Source organism: Drosophila ananassae, chromosome XL (assembly GCF_017639315.1).
Source record: "Drosophila ananassae strain 14024-0371.13 chromosome XL, ASM1763931v2, whole genome shotgun sequence".
NCBI lineage: Eukaryota > Metazoa > Arthropoda > Insecta > Diptera > Drosophilidae > Drosophila > Drosophila ananassae.
In genome coordinates, this window is record NC_057931.1 from 5412864 (window position 1) to 5433809 (window position 20946).

At 41.2% G+C, this 20946-nt stretch overlaps 2 protein-coding genes across 3 annotated transcripts in view; one reads left to right on the top strand and one right to left on the bottom strand.

The window, feature by feature from the left end:
• Positions 1-7498, bottom strand: part of LOC6503492 (A disintegrin and metalloproteinase with thrombospondin motifs 7) — an 11995-nt gene extending 4497 nt beyond the window's left edge. Inside the window, exons 1-6 of one of the 2 annotated variants that reach the window (XM_001964243.4) lie at positions 6799-7496; positions 1445-1902; positions 1103-1388; positions 487-1040; positions 321-419; positions 137-250 (exon numbers count right to left, since the gene is read on the bottom strand). In XM_001964243.4, coding sequence (XP_001964279.1) covers positions 137-250; positions 321-419; positions 487-1040; positions 1103-1388; positions 1445-1800 — 1409 coding nt within the window. In that variant the 5' untranslated portion in view covers positions 1801-1902; positions 6799-7496. Of the gene's footprint in view, positions 1-136; positions 251-320; positions 420-486; positions 1041-1102; positions 1389-1444; positions 1903-6798 lie in introns of both variants that reach the window. The other variant, XM_014905467.3, reaches the window with a different exon arrangement.
• Positions 7499-9179: 1681 nt separating this feature from the next.
• On the top strand, positions 9180-10668 carry LOC123257500. Its single transcript, XM_044716767.1, has 3 exons — positions 9180-9310; positions 9378-9578; positions 10338-10668. The coding sequence occupies exons 1-3, from the start codon at positions 9239-9241 to the stop codon at positions 10605-10607; spliced, it is 543 nt and encodes a 180-aa protein (XP_044572702.1). The 5' UTR covers positions 9180-9238; the 3' UTR covers positions 10608-10668.
• The last annotated feature ends 10278 nt before the right edge of the window (positions 10669-20946 follow it).

The window sequence follows — 20946 nt, forward strand, 5'->3', positions numbered from 1 at the left end:
GAAAAGATCTATATTCTAAGATAAAAACTGGCTTAAAAGCTAAAAATCTAAAATAAAATTTAAAAAAAAATCTTAAAAACTAAATATAGCTACCAAGACACTAAAAACAAGTTACTTAACTAATTAATTAACTTACTTATGACCCAGTTCGTGGGTAATCGTGTGGGAGAGCATTATCCCATTGTCCTCATTGACGCTGCAGGACTGCTTCGGCTTGCACATCCCACCCACATTGGCCAAGCCCAGAGTCCTGCCAAAAGGATTAAAATATATATTTAGGATCTGGATTTTTATATCCTTGTATTATCCTTGAAACTCACATGCAGTTGTTGGCACAAATATTCTTCCGGGTAATCAGAATGGCCACATCGTGATGATGGGGATCCTTTTCGCTGATTTTGTTTAATTTGTGCTGCCAGCTTAGTTTTAAAATAAAAAAAATAATTAAAATATAAAATAAAATAATTAAAATTATTAAGTAAGAACCTGCAGAATCGATCCAGATTCTTCTGAGCATTCTGGCTGAGATTCAACTGCTGCTGGGACTCCTCCTCGTCCAGTTGGATGATCCGGACGACCACGATCTCAATGGAGTTACCGATGCTGGGGTCCTTGTAGAGGGCCGAGACCATGTTCATTATGGTCAGCAGATACCCGTTGAGGTCCTTGTGGAAGGCCGACATTGTGGCGTCTGCCACGATCAGGGTCTCCACGTGCCGGGGACTGCTGATGGAGCGACGTCGTCGGGGCATCTCATCCTTCGCCGGCGGCGGCGTCTCCTGGAACTGCGTCTCGTACTTGAATTTGGTGTGCGGCGGTCGGTGGTGGCGCTGCCGACGATGCTGGCGAGGATGGGGCCGATGGTGGTGATGATTCCGGCGTATCTGCCGTCCACCCTGGATCTTCACCTTGCCCCGGGCCTGCCACTCCAGCCGGGTCTCCATTCGCCGGCGGGGCTCCCTGGTCCCGCAGTTACTGACCCCCGATGAGGAGGATGGGGAGGCCGCTCCTCCTCTCTTCCGGCTGTGCCGCTTTCTGAACTAGAATTTCAAATTATAATCCTTAGTTCCAAGAGACATAAAGTGAATATATTTTCAGTTACCTTTGGCTTCACGGAGGCCCTCTGGAAGACCACATGGGGATGACCGGTTTCCGCATCCGGTTCGTGGTGCTTGGAGGGCTCGATGAAGTACTCATTGCTGGCGGTTCGAATGTGACCCACCAGGCCGGAGCAGGTGGAGATGGCCACGTTGGTGTTGGCCTCGTGTCCCCTGACCTTGCCCTGGAAGTGGCAGTTCAGGTGACGGGCCGGCAGGGGCGATCGGGTCCGGAGATCCCGACGATGTCGCTCCACCACGAGATGCGGTGCCAGGAAGTAGCTATGTGGGCTGCGGTGAGGAAGATCTGAAGAGCAGTTTTCTAACAGGTTTCTAATCTTACTTACACCAGTTCCAGATGCAACGTTTCATTGGCCAGTGGGAGTTGCAAGTGCAGCTCTGCCGGCTCCCGATCCTGATCCTGATCCTGATCCGAGAGACTACGTCGCTGGCGATGCCGACGATGATCCCGCTCATGGGTGTAGGCCAGATTGTGGGTCATGAAGACGCCATCGGAGTGGACACGACGCGGCACCACCAGCTGCCCCTCGCCGGGCATAAGTTCGCCGGAATGGAGGCCGTGTAGAGGACCCCCCGTTGCCCCCGTTGAGGCGGATCCTGGGGCCAGCCACAGGAGCAGGAGAAGGAGGAGCTGTCGGACAGTGGGGCAGTGATCCTGTGACATCCTGTTGCTAAAATCCATGTCTCCTGATCCGCAGCCCTAGCCGTTGTCCAGGCGAGTTCTCAGCAGCATGGCACCGATTGCATTCTACGCCGCGAGGATCAAAGGATTCCAAGGACTAAGCTGGAAAGGTAAGCTGCAATTAGTACTATATTTAATATAACATAATAAGAGATCTATTAGAGATTAGAAATCAATCAAAAGGGCCTGAATATTTTTGCGGTTAGCTGTTTTTATGGATTTTAGAGACTGGAGAGGGTCTCTGTGCGGTAACTAACTGGCGCCAGATCTTGGCCAGGTTGGGAAAATCTATCCAACCGAGGGTGGGGAGGGGATGGGAGGGGGAGACCCATTTTAACCCATAACCAGGCAGACTATGGATGCTAAATATGCCATCAACAGAAATGGATATCTCTGCCGGATAATAAATAAAAGGTGATTTGCTTTTAGCCTCTAACACTTTCCAGTTGTGGGGGCTACACTAGAGTAGCCAAAAATGGCTAAAAAAAAAATATAGAAAAAAAATCTTCAGACAAGACACGGGCCATAAAATTAAGCAAATTTTATTTGCCTTTATTTTTTTGTTTAGTTTTTATTTTTAATGCGGCGCTTCAAAGCAACAAGAACAACATCCCAAGCCAGGCCAGGCCAGGCCAGGCCAACTCAAGTGATTATCAAAGCAACACGACAACTTAATTATTCAAAAGATTGACGCAGTCAACGGGGCTCTTATCACGATCACGATTTGTAATTTATGATAAATGTTGGCAATTCCATTAATAAAATTAAACAAAAGCTCATTAGCTTCAGAGCCGATTTGCAGTCGAAACAAAAGCAAGAAACCAAATCAAAATCAAAACTAGACTTCCCCAAAAAAGATACTCTCAAGAAAGTCATATACTCTTAAAGTTAAGCAAGCTTAAATAATTTATTTATTGATTTTTATATTAAGAATGGGTAGTACCTTTATGATTCTTTTTTTAAATTTATATAGAGCTTTTAGATTATTTTTTTTTGGGAAAGACCCTCTCATAAGTTTGACGTCATTTTTTTCTTGAAAATTAACACTTTTTTCGGGCTGCGTCAATAAATTGATAAATAAAATTAATAAGAAAGTATTAAAAAATATATGAAAGGGGCAGTAATTCTGGGAGAAATTTGTTTGATTGATTTATGGGATTTTTAATGGCTTGATAATGTTTTAAATAAATATTTTAAATAGATTTTAGGAAAGAGTGGCTGGTGAAGTGTCTTGGGAAATAATACTTTATAGTACTTCTTTTTATTCTTATTACTTTTTTTTATTAAATAAATAGTTACATAATAGTTAGAAGTCTTTCTAGTCAATGCTAATATATTTTGATGACTTCTATATATTGAAATAATTTTTAACACATACTTTATTGGTTTCTTTGTTTTCTAAACATTTTGAAAACTTTTCTATTAGACTTTAAAACATTATTTAATGAGAATAAATTGTTAGATAGATATACCCCCCCTTATAAATAAGATCATAAATTCCTATAGAAAAGTACAACATACCCTGCATACCCCAAAAAAATGTGGGTAGAGCATCCGCCTGGCGCCAATGACCTTGATGTGGAGATGTGGCGCCTGCGGCACAGGTGCCGTTCTTAATTCCGAATTCAATGCGAATGCGAACTCATCATGGCCATATAATGATGGCCATAAAATATGCGCTTAAATATTGGATATACCCCGAAAATTCCCACTCGCCGGCCATTCCTGTTTATCTCTCTTTTTTTCTTCTTCAAGATATATTATATTTAGACATATTCTGTGAATCTGAAAGGCGGCAAAAGTTGAAAGAGTTCCCATCTAAATTAGCAAGCGCCACATGATTGTAAAAAAAATCAAAAAAATTAAAATGTATGTGCCATTGCCCGTGCGACTGTCCGCCTGTCCGTCTGTCCGCTTGTCCGTCTGTCCGTTTTGTATTTTTTTTTCCCTCCATTATGCTGCTGAGAATGACTGAGAATGGCGACCGGCAGTAGGCGCCACTTTTAATTATCAATCAATCAATCACTGCCGCCCGACGGCTCCCTCCATTAAATGTCAGCCAATTGATTGCGATGCCCGAAGACTGGGACGCCAGTCCGCTCTCGGCCCCCTCTTGGTCAGACTACACCCATGACTGGGGCCCCCCCCTTGGCAAATGATCAATGATCGTTGGGGTTTTGTGGGCTCCAGGACTTCCAAGAGCTCTTCCATGAGGATGCTATCCATCAACGAAATCTTGACATTGGCATTTAATTTTTAGAGGCTTCAAGACTTCAAGAGATCTCTACTTATTTCTTTTAATTTTATAAATATTTTTTTTTTAGAATTAAAACACCTCTTGGAATAATAACGAGGCCTCGTAGTATAATTGTTATTCCAAGAACTGAAATGATCTCATTCATGGATCCCATTCAGAAATTTCACTTGAATTGAATTTCAATTTCCTTCGATTGGGGAAGTACCTCAATCAAAAAATAAAAAATAAAATAAAGAAACCTACGTCATATGTTTCCATAGTAAGTCATGAGGTTTGTCGCTTTTTTAGGCAATTTTTTTTTTAGACATTTATTAGAAGATTTGTCACCTCTGAGTTTGGTCAAGCGATCCATCGATCATCGCCTTTGGGCCAAGTGACGCACATTTATGTTAATGAGAGGCCATATCAAGATCGGATATACACCTCCTTATAGCCATATCCACATACAAACATATATCTAAAATCCAAAGACCCTCTGGCTGGCTGGCTGGCGAATTTCCGATTTCACTTTGGTGCCTCCAGCTCCGAGTACTCCGAAAAGGCGAAGCAATTTGTACGCCCACCGATTTGCCCCAAGACTTTTCAGACCAGACTGGGCCAAAGACCGGACCAAAAAAAATGGATCTTCGAGCTGGATAGCTGGGGCGTTGGGGATCTGGACGGGGGCCTTCGGGGGCATTGGATATAGGCATTGGTGGAGCTGGAGCTGGAATCTCCATTCATGTGTTTCTGCCATTCATGCGTCGTTGTGGATTCATTGAGAAACGCACAGGCCCACTCCACTCCACACAAACATTTCATTTTTCTATACTCTTTCTTGGGAGGGGTAGCTTGGTTTTATAGTAAGTTTAGTATATATTTTTATTTATTTAAGAACAAAAATCTATCCAAATTCTTGTCTATAGTTTATTAAGATATATATTTTATTTAGACATAATAGTTAAAGTTGGAAACTATTTTTTCGAAAAGAGAGTTTTTGAAACTTAAAATGCAGACAATTTATATTTCAATCAGATACTAATATGAATTTCTATAACTTAGTTATTTATTAAAAATTAGATAATAAATTAGAGTTACGTATTATTTCAAAAAGTTTTAGAAATATTTTTCAAATCACATCTTAATCATCTTTGTGATTAAAAAACTTTGAAACCCCCTGATGGATTTAAACTTTTCCCTGTTAATATTTATTAAATAATTACAATTTCTCTCCTTACTCTTAACAAGTTATTTTAAATCCCTAAACAACTATTAAAGTAGAGTATTTAAAAACTCCCCTTGATTTTGTCCGCCTTTTTTGTTTATGAGTTTTTTTTTATGAATGAAATGAAACTTTTCACGTAAAACGACGATTCCATATTGCTGGCTTCGGCTTCGGTTGGGTTGGGTTGGTTGGGTCCCCCCCTAAAGACCCCCCCTTAGGCCCTCTGGACCCCCAGCCATTTTCCCATAGACAGCAGCGTGTGTGTGTGATTTTTTTTATTTTTTTTTTTTTTCACCCATCTCGGGGCATACTATTTGAATCTCAAGTCTCGGATCTCGGATCTGGAATCTCGAATCTTTGGGCTTCGCTGGCGCGTCCGTTGGCATGTGGGCCGAAAATGTATTTTTATGGCAACGTCGTTCGATTTATTATTTCATGTTTTTTGTTTTTGTTTGTGTTTATGTTATTACCAAGTAGTAATAGTATATACGCTTGTGTGCTTTGTATTTTTATTTTTATATTTCGCACAGCATTTCTTGGGGATGATGTGCTGGTGCTGGTGCAGTTTTATTGGCCGTCAATGGATCGAATTGGCCAACTGGTTCGGGCCAAAAAAAAAATAATAAAAAACTCAACTAAAAAAGAAGAAACTTAAAAAAAAAAAACGGTTTAATTTTTAGTTTATTTGTCACCAGAAAACACGATTACATTGTTGCTATTTATTTATTTATTTTTTATTTGTTTTTGTGACCATACATGACTTGCTGTTTTTTGTTTTTACCGTTTTTGGGAGTAATTTTTTGTTGGCTTTTTCTATTTTTTTTTTTTTTTTGGCCAGACAGTGAGATAAAGTTTTTTATTTATTTATTTTTTATTTTTTTTTTTCTCAGCTGGCTATGCTGAGATCACACAGGAAATTAGCTGAATGTGTGTATGGGAGAGTGTGTGCTGAGAAACAGCAGAGGAAGTGGGAATAGCGAAACCCAAAAACTCATAGATCGCTGGCCCCTGATAAGATACAGATACAGATAGAAGATACAAGATACAAAATACTAGATTCTATGCAGATACTAGATACGAGATACAAATGGATCTGTTTGATTTCGACCTTGTTGGTCAATATTTCAAATTATTTTCAGTGTGTGGATTTAAAATCAAATCAAATATTAGATAATTAATTAATACTAATTTATTTATAAGTATAAGATATATTACTTCAAAGGTTGGAACTCCCTAAGCCCTAGTCTCTTATAATATTTTTCTTGATAATTTTTATTCTTTAAAATATATTTTCATTCAACAATTTCTTATTTTAGAATGGAATAATATTTTTAATTAAGTTAGCAGGGATTTTAATAGGTCTTAGTACCAAAAAATCCTTGAGAATTTTAAATAGAATTTAACCATAATTAAAATTTTTATATTATAATGCAAATTTAAATTATTTTAAAATTTAATAAATATTTTTATTATGTTTAAAAGAACTTCCATCCATAAGTCAACCCAAAAATCTTATCAGAACTAACCACAAACATACCGATTCCGATTCCGATTTCAATTCCTTTGACGTTTCCGAATAAGATGCCAAAATCGAGTTCGAATCCAATTTCGAAAAAAGATCGTCGGATGAAGCCCGCAAATATTTTAAAACCGCAAACAAAAGCCGACGGTGGCAGCAAAAAAAAAATAATAAAAATAAAAACAAAGAAAGAGATGGCGTCAAGCCGGCGATGCTGTTGGTTTTTTTTCTTCTTATTTTTTATTTTTTTTTAAATTTAGCTTGGCTTTAGGGGCGGTGATTATAACGCCAGGTAGGAGAACACCGGCGGCTTTCGCTTTCCGCCGCCAGAAGATTTCACAAGACGCGCGAATACCAAAAAGTTCACAAAAAATACATAAAAAACAATTAAATAAAAAATAATTTGTCCCGGGCACTGGCACTCGCAAAAAAATAACAATATACGAGACACGAGATTACGATTTTTTTCGATTCAACTCCGATCTTTTATTTAATCACATATTCTCACAGTCATACACATTCCATTTATATATTTATTTATTTTTTATTTGTTTGTTTCAAATTGTATGTGTTGTGGCCAAAAAAAATGTTTGAAATTATTTTAATTTCGAGTCAGAGACCGATATCTTAGACTTTTTATCCGATTTTGCGGCATGCGTTGTGCCCGCTGCGAGTTTGCTTTTCAAATTGAAAGTTCGGTTGAACGCGACGGCGATTGTAGCTGCTGGCTGGGTTCAATCTTACACCTAGAGAAAGAATCTTGCCAATTTACTAAAACAAAAACATAATAAAGGCTTCCTAAATGATTTATTCTTTAAATACCAATGAAAAAAAAAACTCTTTGCTAAATTATATTCAATAAAAAATATTTTTTCTTTAAAAGTTAGTTTTTATTTTTGATATTTATATTTTATTTCATTTATTTAAAACTTCTTCTAGTGTAAGCTCGAACATGTTGCAGCCGGAGTCTGGTTCTCTTGTGCTTTCTCCTGTGGCCATCACAGCCTCGAACCTAACTGTGTTCGAGCCCCAAGTTCGATCCGGGATCGAGCCATATTAGCAGTAGATTTCGTAGCATTAGTAGTGATTAGTAGTGATCTTCGGATCAAAACTGGCTGCTAATTTGGCCAAAACATTGTCAGCTTGTGTGGGCCAGGTTCGTAGTCGAACCTCAGAGATTAGAGCCTCGGAGCAGCTGATTTTTAGCCAATAAGAGGCTCATAATTTAAAGGAAACTATCTTTAGAGACCAATATTTTTAGCAGTATTTTACTGTAGTCTGTCTGTTGCATTTTTTTGTATTTTTTATTTTTGTTGCCATGCGTGCTTGCTGTATAATTATAATCGTATCATGCATATCTTCTTTATGGCGGCGATCAGCAGAAATTGCTGCCTTATCTCTGCTGGCTCTTCCAGAAACCGCTCACAAAAAAAAAACAAAAAAAAAAGAATAATAATATTGGTTGGAAGGGGGAGGGGCTATAAGGGCGGCGTATCCCGCCAAGGACACACCGTTAAATGCGGACAATTGCCGGCGGCCCTCTTGCCTCCTTCTTCTTGCTATAAAGAAAAAAAACGAAAAAATAAAAAAAATAAGGGGAGTAAATTGTTTAAAATTATCACATACTAAAGCTGCCGGAGGAACAGGAGTGGTCTGCTGCTGCTGCTGCTCCTTGGCTCTCTTCTGATGTTCTTCTACACTGAAAACAATAGCTAGTCTAAATAATTTCTGACTTTTTTAAGGATTCTCTTGATGTATCTTTGAGATACATCACTTTTTTTTTGAGTGCCTCCTCTACGTCGATCCTCCACCGAAGCAAATCACATTATTAGCCGCCGTCGCTGTCCGCCGAGTGTCCGTCTGTCCGACTGTCCGTCTGTCCGGCGTAGTTGCACGTTATTTTTAAAATTTCGTTCGTTCGGCCCCCGTTTGATTTTAGGCGCCAAGCGGTGTCGCCGGCGTTTGGCTGCAAATTGTGGCGACACGTCTGGAGCGTGGCAGCAACAGTCGCAACAGCAACAGCAACATCAACATCAATAGCAGCACAGATACAGATACAATTTCTTACAATTCAGATACAAGATACAAGCAGGCAGATAAGACGCCAAAAGAGAACAAGCGCCAGAGGGAGATGGAGCTAGAGATCTGTGAGAGGGAGCTGCTGCTGCTCCTGCTGCTGCTGCTGCTGCTGTGTCGGAAGATACAAGATAAGGGAGACGGGCCAACAGACGCCACCAACGCCAGACTGCCCCGGCTAGAAGCATCTCAGTCGCTGCTGCGATGCCAGCAGATATCAAGCACGTCTCAATCTCAATCATTCAGGGTCTGGTCTCGGTCTCTGTCTCTGTCTCGGTCTCGGGGTCTGGAAAGCCACTGCCGCTCAATTAACAATGAAAAGTCGGTCTGGTACGTCATAATATATTTTTATCTGATTACCTGGCTGCGGTGAGTGCTAGAGATGGACTCGGTGGCGTGTCACGCAAGCATCACTTGGGGAGAAGGACAATTTTCTTTTTTTCCCTACAAAGATGTAACTTTTCCAACGAAGTTTTTAAGATTTTTGTTTTCTTGTTAATCATAAATTTTTTACTGTGTAGTTCGTGACACGAGCCCACCTTCAGGCACTTACAAGGCAAGCAGTGGCGCCGATCGCCAGGGACGCCAATGGATGGCCCGGGTCGGGTCCCACAGCACCAAAGAATCGTGCATTACCTCCATCCCGACTCACAGATACATCGCCGCTCTCCAGCTCCAGATACACAGATACACAGATACAGATACAGATGCAGATGCAGATTGTACGTCGGCTTTGGCGCTGGCTCTGGGGCTGGGGCTGGGGCTGGGGCTGGGGCTGGGGCTGGGGCTGGGGCTGGGGCTGGAATAACATCATTGCTGGTCCGTCTGTCATCCGTGCTGTTTGCATTGTTTTTTGTTTGTTGCCCGCCGCCTCCTCCTGCCCGCCGCCAGTATGTAATTTTTCGCGTGACTCCCATGTCAAGATTTGATCTTTACCAGATCTCACTCGTGGCGTCCACGTCTACGCCTGCGTCTGCGTCTGCGCCGACGCTGGCGTCAGTCGGCAGTCTCATCAATCGCGGCTCTGAGATCGCGGAAAAAGGTCAAAATTGCGAAAAGTTGGCGCAACAACAACCTCATTTGCATCGATATTTGATGGATAAATAGTTCCAGAAGAGCATTTTTTCAAAACTAGGAAATTCTAAAGAGGGAAAATTTGGAAAACTTACCCCCACGAAATTGTGGGTTTCCCCGATTTTCCGCTTTTCCCACCTTCCGATAGTCATAGCTCCGCAAATTCCTATCCGATCAGGAAATAAAGTACCATTTAGTGATCAGCGTTCTAAAAACTATATTTCCTCATTTAAAATATTGCTTAAATACCATTTTAAAATTTTTTCAATTTTACCAAGGGGTACCCCCATGAAATTGTAGGATTCTCCTCTGTGGGTTATGCCACCTGGGAGGACGCTCATATTTTAATCCTTCTGCTGGAGGAACAGCCACATTACTTTTAGTTTTCATGGTTTCTATTCCCGCAGGTGAACAGGACGAATGAGCTACCGCAGGAGATCGAACAGACGATTTATCCGGCAGCGGTGCCCCGGACTAGGGAGTTGGATCAACAATGGACTACGAGAATACCCACAATCGCAGCATGGTCGATGCCCGATCAAGGACTCCGCTGCACCATATCGACATCGTATCTGGGCCAGACACCCATCAGGACAGCGACTCTGCATGCCATGAAGTGTCCTTCGAAACCCGGCGGACTCCTGACCAGCATAGCCAGAACTAGGCTAATATATTAATCATAAGGATGTTGTAAGAGTATTATATCCTATCCTATTATAAATAAATACACTGAAAATATACTGTGTGGTTTATTCAATGGGGGTTATTGGCAGGGACGACGGCGTCTTAACTTGGTCAAAATCGGATGCAAAATGGCCAAGATATTCGAAAAGATCGTTTGCAGAAACGGTGACGTCACTGATCGGGCTTTTTAGCTAAGACACAAACCATCGTCGCTAGGACAAACCCCAGTGGTGACGTCACAGATCGAAGCTTAATTTGTGACGTCACAAAATTTTAGTGACGTCACACACTTTTGTGGCTGAAAATTTTTAAATTTTTGGGCGCTACCAGGCTCGAAGTACTAGGCGAACAGAAATGGTCAGTAGGTCGATTTCGATTTTTGAAAATGTTTTTTGTGAATATCTCGGCCATTTCGCATCCAATCCTGGATTGGGATGGCTCAAAAAATGCGGAAAAAGAGGCTCCACCTGCCTGGCTAAAAAGTATTGGTATGGGCCAAGTTAACACCGTGGGAAAAATGTTTTTGGCCAAATATTTTATTTTTGATTAGTTCCTTAGCTTATATCTCGGGCAATCATTAACCGATTTGGTAAGGGAATGCCATTTCGGAATCAGGACTTTAAGGTCCTTCAAATTGCATCAAAATTTTTTGCATCAAAAGACGTTTTATCCTTGAATTCAAACAAAATCAAATTTATTTAGATTTCACTTTTGGGAAAACTTTTGTTCAAGTACACGAAGGATAGTTTGGTGGAGATCGAAGGATATTAACGTCCTGATCTCAAAATGGTAACCCGCTTCCAGATCGGTTGGGAAATAGCCGAGATATACATAATCGAAAAAACAGGAACTTATAAAAATATTTGTTTTTGGCCAATTTTAGTTTCACCCCGATGTTAACTTGGCTAAGACCAGATTGTGTTGGCCACTCGATGCGCCTTATTTTTGCGCATTTTATGACCTATCACGATCCTGGATTGGAAGCGAAATGGCCGAGATATTCACAAAAAACTGTTTCAGAAAATAGAATCCACCTACTGGCCATTCCTGTTCGCCTAGTACTTCGAGCCTGGTGGCGGCCCAAAATTTAAAAATTTTCAGCCACAAAAGTCTGTGACGTCACGGATTGGGCTGCGATCCGTGACGTCACCACTTGGTGGTGTCTTGGCTAGTCTGGGGTGTGTCTTGGCTGAACCGGTTAACCTTGAAGTGACCGGTAACCGCTTGATATTTAAATTTCGCGGGGGCGGGCAACTATTTTTGAATTTAAAAATTTGAAAAAAGCCCGGGTAGGCGCGGGCGCGATCTATTTTTGAATTTGAATTTAAATGTAACGGATCGGAAGGTGGATCCTGTGTGGAACATATGTGGATCCTTTAGCCAAGACACCCCCCAGTGTGACGTCACACGTAGAGGCTCAATCCGTGACGTCACAGACTTTCGTGGCTGAAAATTTTTCGATTTTGGGCCACTACCAGGCTCGGAGTACCAGGCCAACAGAAATGGCCAGTAGGTCGATTTCGATTTTTCAAACTGTTTTTTGTGAATATCTCGGCCATTTCGCATCCAATCCTAGATTGGGAGGGCTCAAAAAATGCGGAAAAAGAGTCTCCACCCGTCTGGCTAAAAATTATTGGTATTGGCCAAGTTAACACCGTGGGAAAAATGTTTTTGGCCAAACATTTTATTTTTGATTAGTTCCTTAGCTTATATCTCGGGCAATCATTAACCGATTTGGTAAGGGAATGCCATTTCGGAATCAGGACTTTAAGGTCCTTCGAACTGCATCAAAAGTTTTTGCATCAAAGGACGTATTATCCTTGAATTCAAACAAAATCAAATGTATTTAGAATTCACTATCGGGAAAATTTTTGCTCAAGGACACGAAGGATATTTTGGTGGAGATCGAAGGATATTAACGTCCTGATCTCAAAATGGTAACCCGCTTCCAGATCGGTTGGGAAATAGCCGAGATATACATAATCGAAAAAACAGGAACTAATAAAAATATTCCTTTTTGGCCAAACTTAACATTCCCACGGTGTTAACTTGGCTAACACCAGATTGTGTAGGCCAGTCGATGCGCCTTATTTTTGCGCATTTTATGACCTATCACGATCCTGGATTGGAAGCGAAATGGCCGAGATATTCACAAAAAACATTTTGAAAAATCGAGATCCACCTACTGGCCATTTCTGTTGGCCTGGTACTCCGAGCCTGGTAGTGGCCCAAAATCGAAAAATTTTCAGCCACGAAAGTCTGTGACGTCACGGATTGAGCCTCTACGTGTGACGTCACACTGGGGGGTGTCTTGGCTAAAGGATCCACATATGTTCCACACAGGATCCACCTTCCGATCCGTTACATTTAAATTCAAATTCAAAAATAGATCGCGCCCGCGCCTACCCGGGCTTTTTTCAAATTTTTAAATTCAAAAATAGTTGCCCGCCCCCGCGAAATTTAAATATCAAGCGGTTACCGGTCACTTCAAGGTTAACCGGTTCAGCCAAGACACACCCCAGACTAGCCAAGACACCACCAAGTGGTGACGTCACGGATCGCAGCCCAATCCGTGACGTCACAGACTTTTGTGGCTGAAAATTTTTAAATTTTGGGCCGCCACCAGGCTCGAAGTACTAGGCGAACAGGAATGGCCAGTAGGTGGATTCTATTTTCTGAAACAGTTTTTTGTGAATATCTCGGCCATTTCGCTTCCAATCCAGGATCGTGATAGGTCATAAAATGCGCAAAAATAAGGCGCATCGAGTGGCCAACACAATCTGGTCTTAGCCAAGTTAACATCGGGGTGAAACTAAAATTGGCCAAAAACAAATATTTTTATAAGTTCCTGTTTTTTCGATTATGTATATCTCGGCTATTTCCCAACCGATCTGGAAGCGGGTTACCATTTTGAGATCAGGACGTTAATATCCTTCGATCTCCACCAAAATATCCTTCGTGTCCTTGAGCAAAAATTTTCCCGATAGTGAATTCTAAATACATTTGATTTTGTTTGAATTCAAGGATAATACGTCCTTTGATGCAAAAACTTTTGATGCAGTTCGAAGGACCTTAAAGTCCTGATTCCGAAATGGCATTCCCTTACCAAATCGGTTAATGATTGCCCGAGATATAAGCTAAGGAACTAATCAAAAATAAAATGTTTGGCCAAAAACATTTTTCCCACGGTGTTAACTTGGCCAATACCAATAATTTTTAGCCAGACGGGTGGAGACTCTTTTTCCGCATTTTTTGAGCCCTCCCAATCTAGGATTGGATGCGATATGGCCGAGATATTCACAAAAAACAGTTTGAAAAATCGAAATCGACCTACTGGCCATTTCTGTTGGCCTGGTACTCCGAGCCTGGTAGTGGCCCAAAATCGAAAAATTTTCAGCCACGAAAGTCTGTGACGTCACGGATTGAGCCTCTACGTGTGACGTCACACTGGGGGGTGTCTTGGCTAAAGCATCCACATATGTTCCACACAGGATCCACCTTCCGATCCGTTACATTTAAATTCAAATTCAAAAATAGATCGCGCCTGCGCCTACCCGGGCTTTTTTCAAATTTTTAAATTCAAAAATAGTTGCCCGCCCCCGCGAAATTTAAATATCAAGCGGTTACCGGTCACTTCAAGGTTAACCGGTTCAGCCAAGACACACCCCAGACTAGCCAAGACACCACCAAGTGGTGACGTCACGGATCGCAGCCCAATCCGTGACGTCACAGACTTTTGTGGCTGAAAATTTTTAAATTTTGGGCCGCCACCAGGCTCGAAGTACTAGGCGAACAGGAATGGCCAGTAGGTGGATTCTATTTTCTGAAACAGTTTTTTGTGAATATCTCGGCCATTTCGCTTCCAATCCAGGATCGTGATAGGTCATAAAATGCGCAAAAATAAGGCGCATCGAGTGGCCAACACAATCTGGTCTTAGCCAAGTTAACACCGGGGAGGAATTCAAATTGGCCAAAAACAAATATTTTTATAAGTTCCTGTTTTTTCGATTATGTATATCTCGGCTATTTCCCAACCGATCTGGAAGCGGGTTACCATTTTGAGATCAGGACGTTAATATCCTTCGATCTCCACCAAAATATCCTTCGTGTCCTTGAACAAAAATGTTCCCGAAAGTTAATTCTAAATACATTTGATTTTGTTTGAATTCAAGGATAAATCGTCCTTTGATGCAAAAACTTTTGATGCAATTCGAAGGACCTTAAAGTCCTGACTCCGAAATGGCATTCTCTTTTAAAATCGGTTATGGATTGCCCGAGATATAAGCTGGGGAACTAATCAAAAATAAAATTTTTGGCCAAAAACATTTTTCCCACGGTGTTAACTTGGCCAATACCAATACTTTTTAGCCAGGCAGGTGGAGCCTCTTTTTCCGCATTTTTTGAGCCATCCCAATCCATATGATTTGGCAGAGATATGCACATCGGAAGGGGCCAAAGTGGGGATAATGCGAAAACGCAGCATTTTATAGGGGTACCCCTTGGGAAAAATCGAAAAATTTAAAAACCATATTTAGGCAATGATTTGATTAAGGAAAGGAGCTACTCAGTTCCCTGATCACAGAACTGTACACTATTTCCAGATCGGATATGATTTGGCAGAGATATGCACATCGGAAGGGGCCGAAGTGGGGATACTGCGAAAACGCAGCATTTTATAGGGGTACCCCTTGGGAAAAAATCGAAAAATTGAAAAACCATATTTAAGCAATGATTTGAATGAGGAAATGAGCTACTCAGTTCCCTGATCACAGAACTGTATACTTTTTCCAGATCGGATATGATTGGGCAGAGATATGCACATCGGAAGGGGCCAACGTGGGGATACTGCGAAAATGCAGCATTTTATAGGGGTACCCCTTGGGAAAAAATCGAAAAATTGAAAAACCATATTTAGGCAATATTTTAAATGAGGAAATGAGCTACTCAGTTCCCTGATCACAGAACTGTATACTTTTTCCAGATCGGATATGATTGGGCAGAGATATGCACATCGGAAGGGGCCAACGTGGGGATACTGCGAAAATGCAGCATTTTATAGGGGTACCCCTTGGGAAAAAATCGAAAAATTAAAAAACCATATTTAAGGAATATTTTAAATGAGGAAATGAGCTACTCAGTTCCCTGATCACAGAACTGTACACTATTTCCAGATCGGATATGATTTGGCAGCGATATGCATATCGGAAGGGGCCAACGTGGGGATACTGCGAAAATGCAGAATTTTATAGGGGTACCCCTTGGGAAAAAATCGAAAAATTAAAAAACCATATTTAGGCAATATTTTAAATGAGGAAATGAGCTACTCAGTTCCCTGATCACAGAACTGTATACTATTTCCAGATCGGATATGATTTGGCAGCGATATGCATATCGGAAGGGGCCGAAGTGGGGATACTGCGAAAACGCAGCATTTTATAGGGGTACCCCTTGGGAAAAAATCGAAAAATTTAAAAACCATATTTAAGGAATGTTTTAAATGAGGAAATGAGCTACTCAGTTCCCTGATCACAGAACTGTCCCCTTTTTCCAGATCGGATATGATTTGGCAGAGATATGCACATCGGAAGGGGCCAACGTGGGGATACTGCGAAAATGCAGCATTTTATAGGGGTACCCCTTGGGAAAAAATCGAAAAATTAAAAAACCATATTTAGGCAATATTTTAAATGAGGAAATGAGCTACTCAGTTCCCTGATCACAGAACTGTACACTATTTCCAGATCGGATATGATTTGGCAGCGATATGCATATCGGAAGGGGCCGAAGTGGGGATACTGCGAAAACGCAGCATTTTATGGGGGTACCCCTTGGGAAAAAATCGAAAAATTTAAAAACCATATTTAGGCAATGATTTGATTGAGGAAAGGAGCTACTCAGTTCCCTGATCACAGAACTGTATACTTTTTCCAGATCGGATATGATTGGGCAGAGATATGCACATCGGAAGGGGCCAACGTGGGGATACTGCGAAAATGCAGCATTTTATAGGGGTACCCCTTGGGAAAAAATCGAAAAATTGAAAAACCATATTTAAGCAATGATTTGAATGAGAAAATGAGCTACTCAGTTCCCTGATCACAGAACTGTACACTATTTCCAGATCGGATATGATTTGGCAGAGATATGCACATCGGAAGGGGCCGAAGTGGGGATACTGCGAAAACGCAGCATTTTATAGGGGTACCCCTTGGGAAAAAATCGAAAAATTGAAAAACCATATTTAAGCAATGATTTGAATGAGGAAATGAGCTACTCAGTTCCCTGATCACAGAACTGTATACTTTTTCCAGATCGGATATGATTGGGCAGAGATATGCACATCGGAAGGGGCCAACGTGGGGATACTGCGAAAATGCAGCATTTTATAGGGGTACCCCTTGGGAAAAAATCGAAAAATTAAAAAACCATATTTAGGCAATATTTTAAATGAGGAAATGAGCTACTCAGTTCCCTGATCACAGAACTGTACACTATTTCCAGATCGGATATGATTTGGCAGAGATATGCACATCGGAAGGGGCCGAAGTGGGGATACTGCGAAAACGCAGCATTTTATGGGGGTACCCCTTGGGAAAAATCGAAAAATTTAAAAACCATATTTAAGGAATGTTTTAAATGAGGAAATGAGCTACTCAGTTCCCTGATCACAGAACTGTCCCCTTTTTCCAGATCGGATATGATTTGGCAGAGATATGCACATCGGAAGGGGCCAACGTGGGGATACTGCGAAAATGCAGCATTTTATAGGGGTACCCCTTGGGAAAAAATCGAAAAATTAAAAAACCATATTTAGGCAATATTTTAAATGAGGAAATGAGCTACTCAGTTCCCTGATCACAGAACTGTACACTATTTCCAGATCGGATATGATTTGGCAGCGATATGCATATCGGAAGGGGCCGAAGTGGGGATACTGCGAAAACGCAGCATTTTATAGGGGTACCCCTTGGGAAAAAATCGAAAAATTTAAAAACCATATTTAAGGAATGTTTTAAATGAGGAAATGAGCTACTCAGTTCCCTGATCACAGAACTGTCCCCTTTTTCCAGATCGGATATGATTTGGCAGAGATATGCACATCGGAAGGGGCCAACGTGGGGATACTGCGAAAATGCAGCATTTTATAGGGGTACCCCTTGGGAAAAAATCGAAAAATTAAAAAACCATATTTAGGCAATATTTTAAATGAGGAAATGAGCTACTCAGTTCCCTGATCACAGAACTGTACACTATTTCCAGATCGGATATGATTTGGCAGCGATATGCATATCGGAAGGGGCCGAAGTGGGGATACTGCGAAAACGCAGCATTTTATGGGGGTACCCCTTGGGAAAAAATCGAAAAATTTAAAAACCATATTTAGGCAATGATTTGATTGAGGAAAGGAGCTACTCAGTTCCCTGATCACAGAACTGTATACTTTTTCCAGATCGGATATGATTGGGCAGAGATATGCACATCGGAAGGGGCCAACGTGGGGATACTGCGAAAATGCAGCATTTTATAGGGGTACCCCTTGGGAAAAAATCGAAAAATTGAAAAACCATATTTAAGCAATGATTTGAATGAGAAAATGAGCTACTCAGTTCCCTGATCACAGAACTGTACACTATTTCCAGATCGGATATGATTTGGCAGAGATATGCACATCGGAAGGGGCCGAAGTGGGGATACTGCGAAAACGCAGCATTTTATGGGGGTACCCCTTGGGAAAAATCGAAAAATTTAAAAACCATATTTAGGCAATGATTTGATTAAGGAAAGGAGCTACTCAGTTCCCTGATCACAGAACTGTACACTATTTCCAGATCGGATATGATTTGGCAGAGCTATGCACATCGGAAGGGGCCGAAGTGGGGATACTGCGAAAACGCAGCATTTTATAGGGGTACCCCTTGGGAAAAAATCGAAAAATTAAAAAACCATATTTAGGCAATATTTTAAATGAGGAAATGAGCTACTCAGTTCCCTGATCACAGAACTGTACACTATTTCCAGATCGGATATGATTTGGCAGCGATATGCATATCGGAAGGGGCCGAAGTGGGGATACTGCGAAAACGCAGCATTTTATGGGGGTACCCCTTGGGAAAAAATCGAAAAATTTAAAAACCATATTTAGGCAATGATTTGATTGAGGAAAGGAGCTACTCAGTTCCCTGATCACAGAACTGTACACTATTTCCAGATCGGATATGATTTGGCAGAGATATGCACATCGGAAGGGGCCGAAGTGGGGATACTGCGAAAACGCAGCATTTTATGGGGGTACCCCTTGGGAAAAATCGAAAAATTTAAAAACCATATTTAGGCAATGATTTGATTAAGGAAAGGAGCTACTCAGTTCCCTGATCACAGAACTGTACACTATTTCCAGATCGGATATGATTTGGCAGAGATATGCACATCGGAAGGGGCCGAAGTGGGGATACTGCGAAAACGCAGCATTTTATGGGGGTACCCCTTGGGAAAAATCGAAAAATTTAAAAACCATATTTAGGCAATGATTTGATTAAGGAAAGGAGCTACTCAGTTCCCTGATCACAGAACTGTACACTATTTCCAGATCGGATATGATTTGGCAGAGATATGCACATCGGAAGGGGCCGAAGTGGGGATACTGCGAAAACGCAGCATTTTATGGGGGTACCCCTTGGGAAAAATCGAAAAATTTAAAAACCATATTTAGGCAATGATTTGATTGAGGAAAGGAGCTACTCAGTTCCCTGATCACAGAACTGTACACTATTTCCAGATCGGATATGATTTGGCAGAGATATGCACATCGGAAGGGGCCGAAGTGGGGATACTGCGAAAACGCAGCATTTTATAGGGGTACCCCTTGGGAAAAAATCGAAAAATTGAAAAACCATATTTAAGCAATGATTTGAATGAGGAAATGAGCTACTCAGTTCCCTGATCACAGAACTGTATACTTTTTCCAGATCGGATATGATTGGGCAGAGATATGCACATCGGAAGGGGCCAACGTGGGGATACTGCGAAAATGCAGCATTTTATAGGGGTACCCCTTGGGAAAAAATCGAAAAATTGAAAAACCATATTTAAGGAATGTTTTAAATGAGGAAATGAGCTACTCAGTTCCCTGATCACAGAACTGTCCCCTTTTTCCAGATCGGATATGATTTGGCAGAGATATGCACATCGGAAGGGGCCAACGTGGGGATACTGCGAAAATGCAGCATTTTATAGGGGTACCCCTTGGGAAAAAATCGAAAAATTAAAAAACCATATTTAAGGAATATTTTAAATGAGGAAATGAGCTACTCAGTTCCCTGATCACAGAACTGTACACTATTTCCAGATCGGATATGATTTGGCAGCGATATGCATATCGGAAGGGGCCAACGTGGGGATACTGCGAAAATGCAGAATTTTATAGGGGTACCCCTTGGGAAAAAATCGAAAAATTAAAAAACCATATTTAGGCAATATTTTAAATGAGGAAATGAGCTACTCAGTTCCCTGATCACAGAACTGTATACTATTTCCAGATCGGATATGATTTGGCAGCGATATGCATATCGGAAGGGGCCGAAGTGGGGATACTGCGAAAACGCAGCATTTTATAGGGGTACCCCTTGGGAAAAAATCGAAAAATTTAAAAACCATATTTAAGGAATGTTTTAAATGAGGAAATGAGCTACTCAGTTCCCTGATCACAGAACTGTCCCCTTTTTCCAGATCGGATATGATTTGGCAGAGATATGCACATCGGAAGGGGCCAACGTGGGGATACTGCGAAAATGCAGCATTTTATAGGGGTACCCCTTGGGAAAAAATCGAAAAATTAAAAAACCATATTTAGGCAATATTTTAAATGAGGAAATGAGCTACTCAGTTCCCTGATCACAGAACTGTACACTATTTCCAGATCGGATATGATTTGGCAGCGATATGCATATCGGAAGGGGCCGAAGTGGGGATACTGCGAAAACGCAGCATTTTATGGGGGTACCCCTTGGGAAAAAATCGAAAAATTTAAAAACCATATTTAGGCAATGATTTGATTGAGGAAAGGAGCTACTCAGTTCCCTGATCACAGAACTGTATACTTTTTCCAGATCGGATATGATTGGGCAGAGATATGCACATCGGAAGGGGCCAACGTGGGGATACTGCGAAAATGCAGCATTTTATAGGGGTACCCCTTGGGAAAAAATCGAAAAATTGAAAAACCATATTTAAGCAATGATTTGAATGAGAAAATGAGCTACTCAGTTCCCTGATCACAGAACTGTACACTATTTCCAGATCGGATATGATTTGGCAGAGATATGCACATCGGAA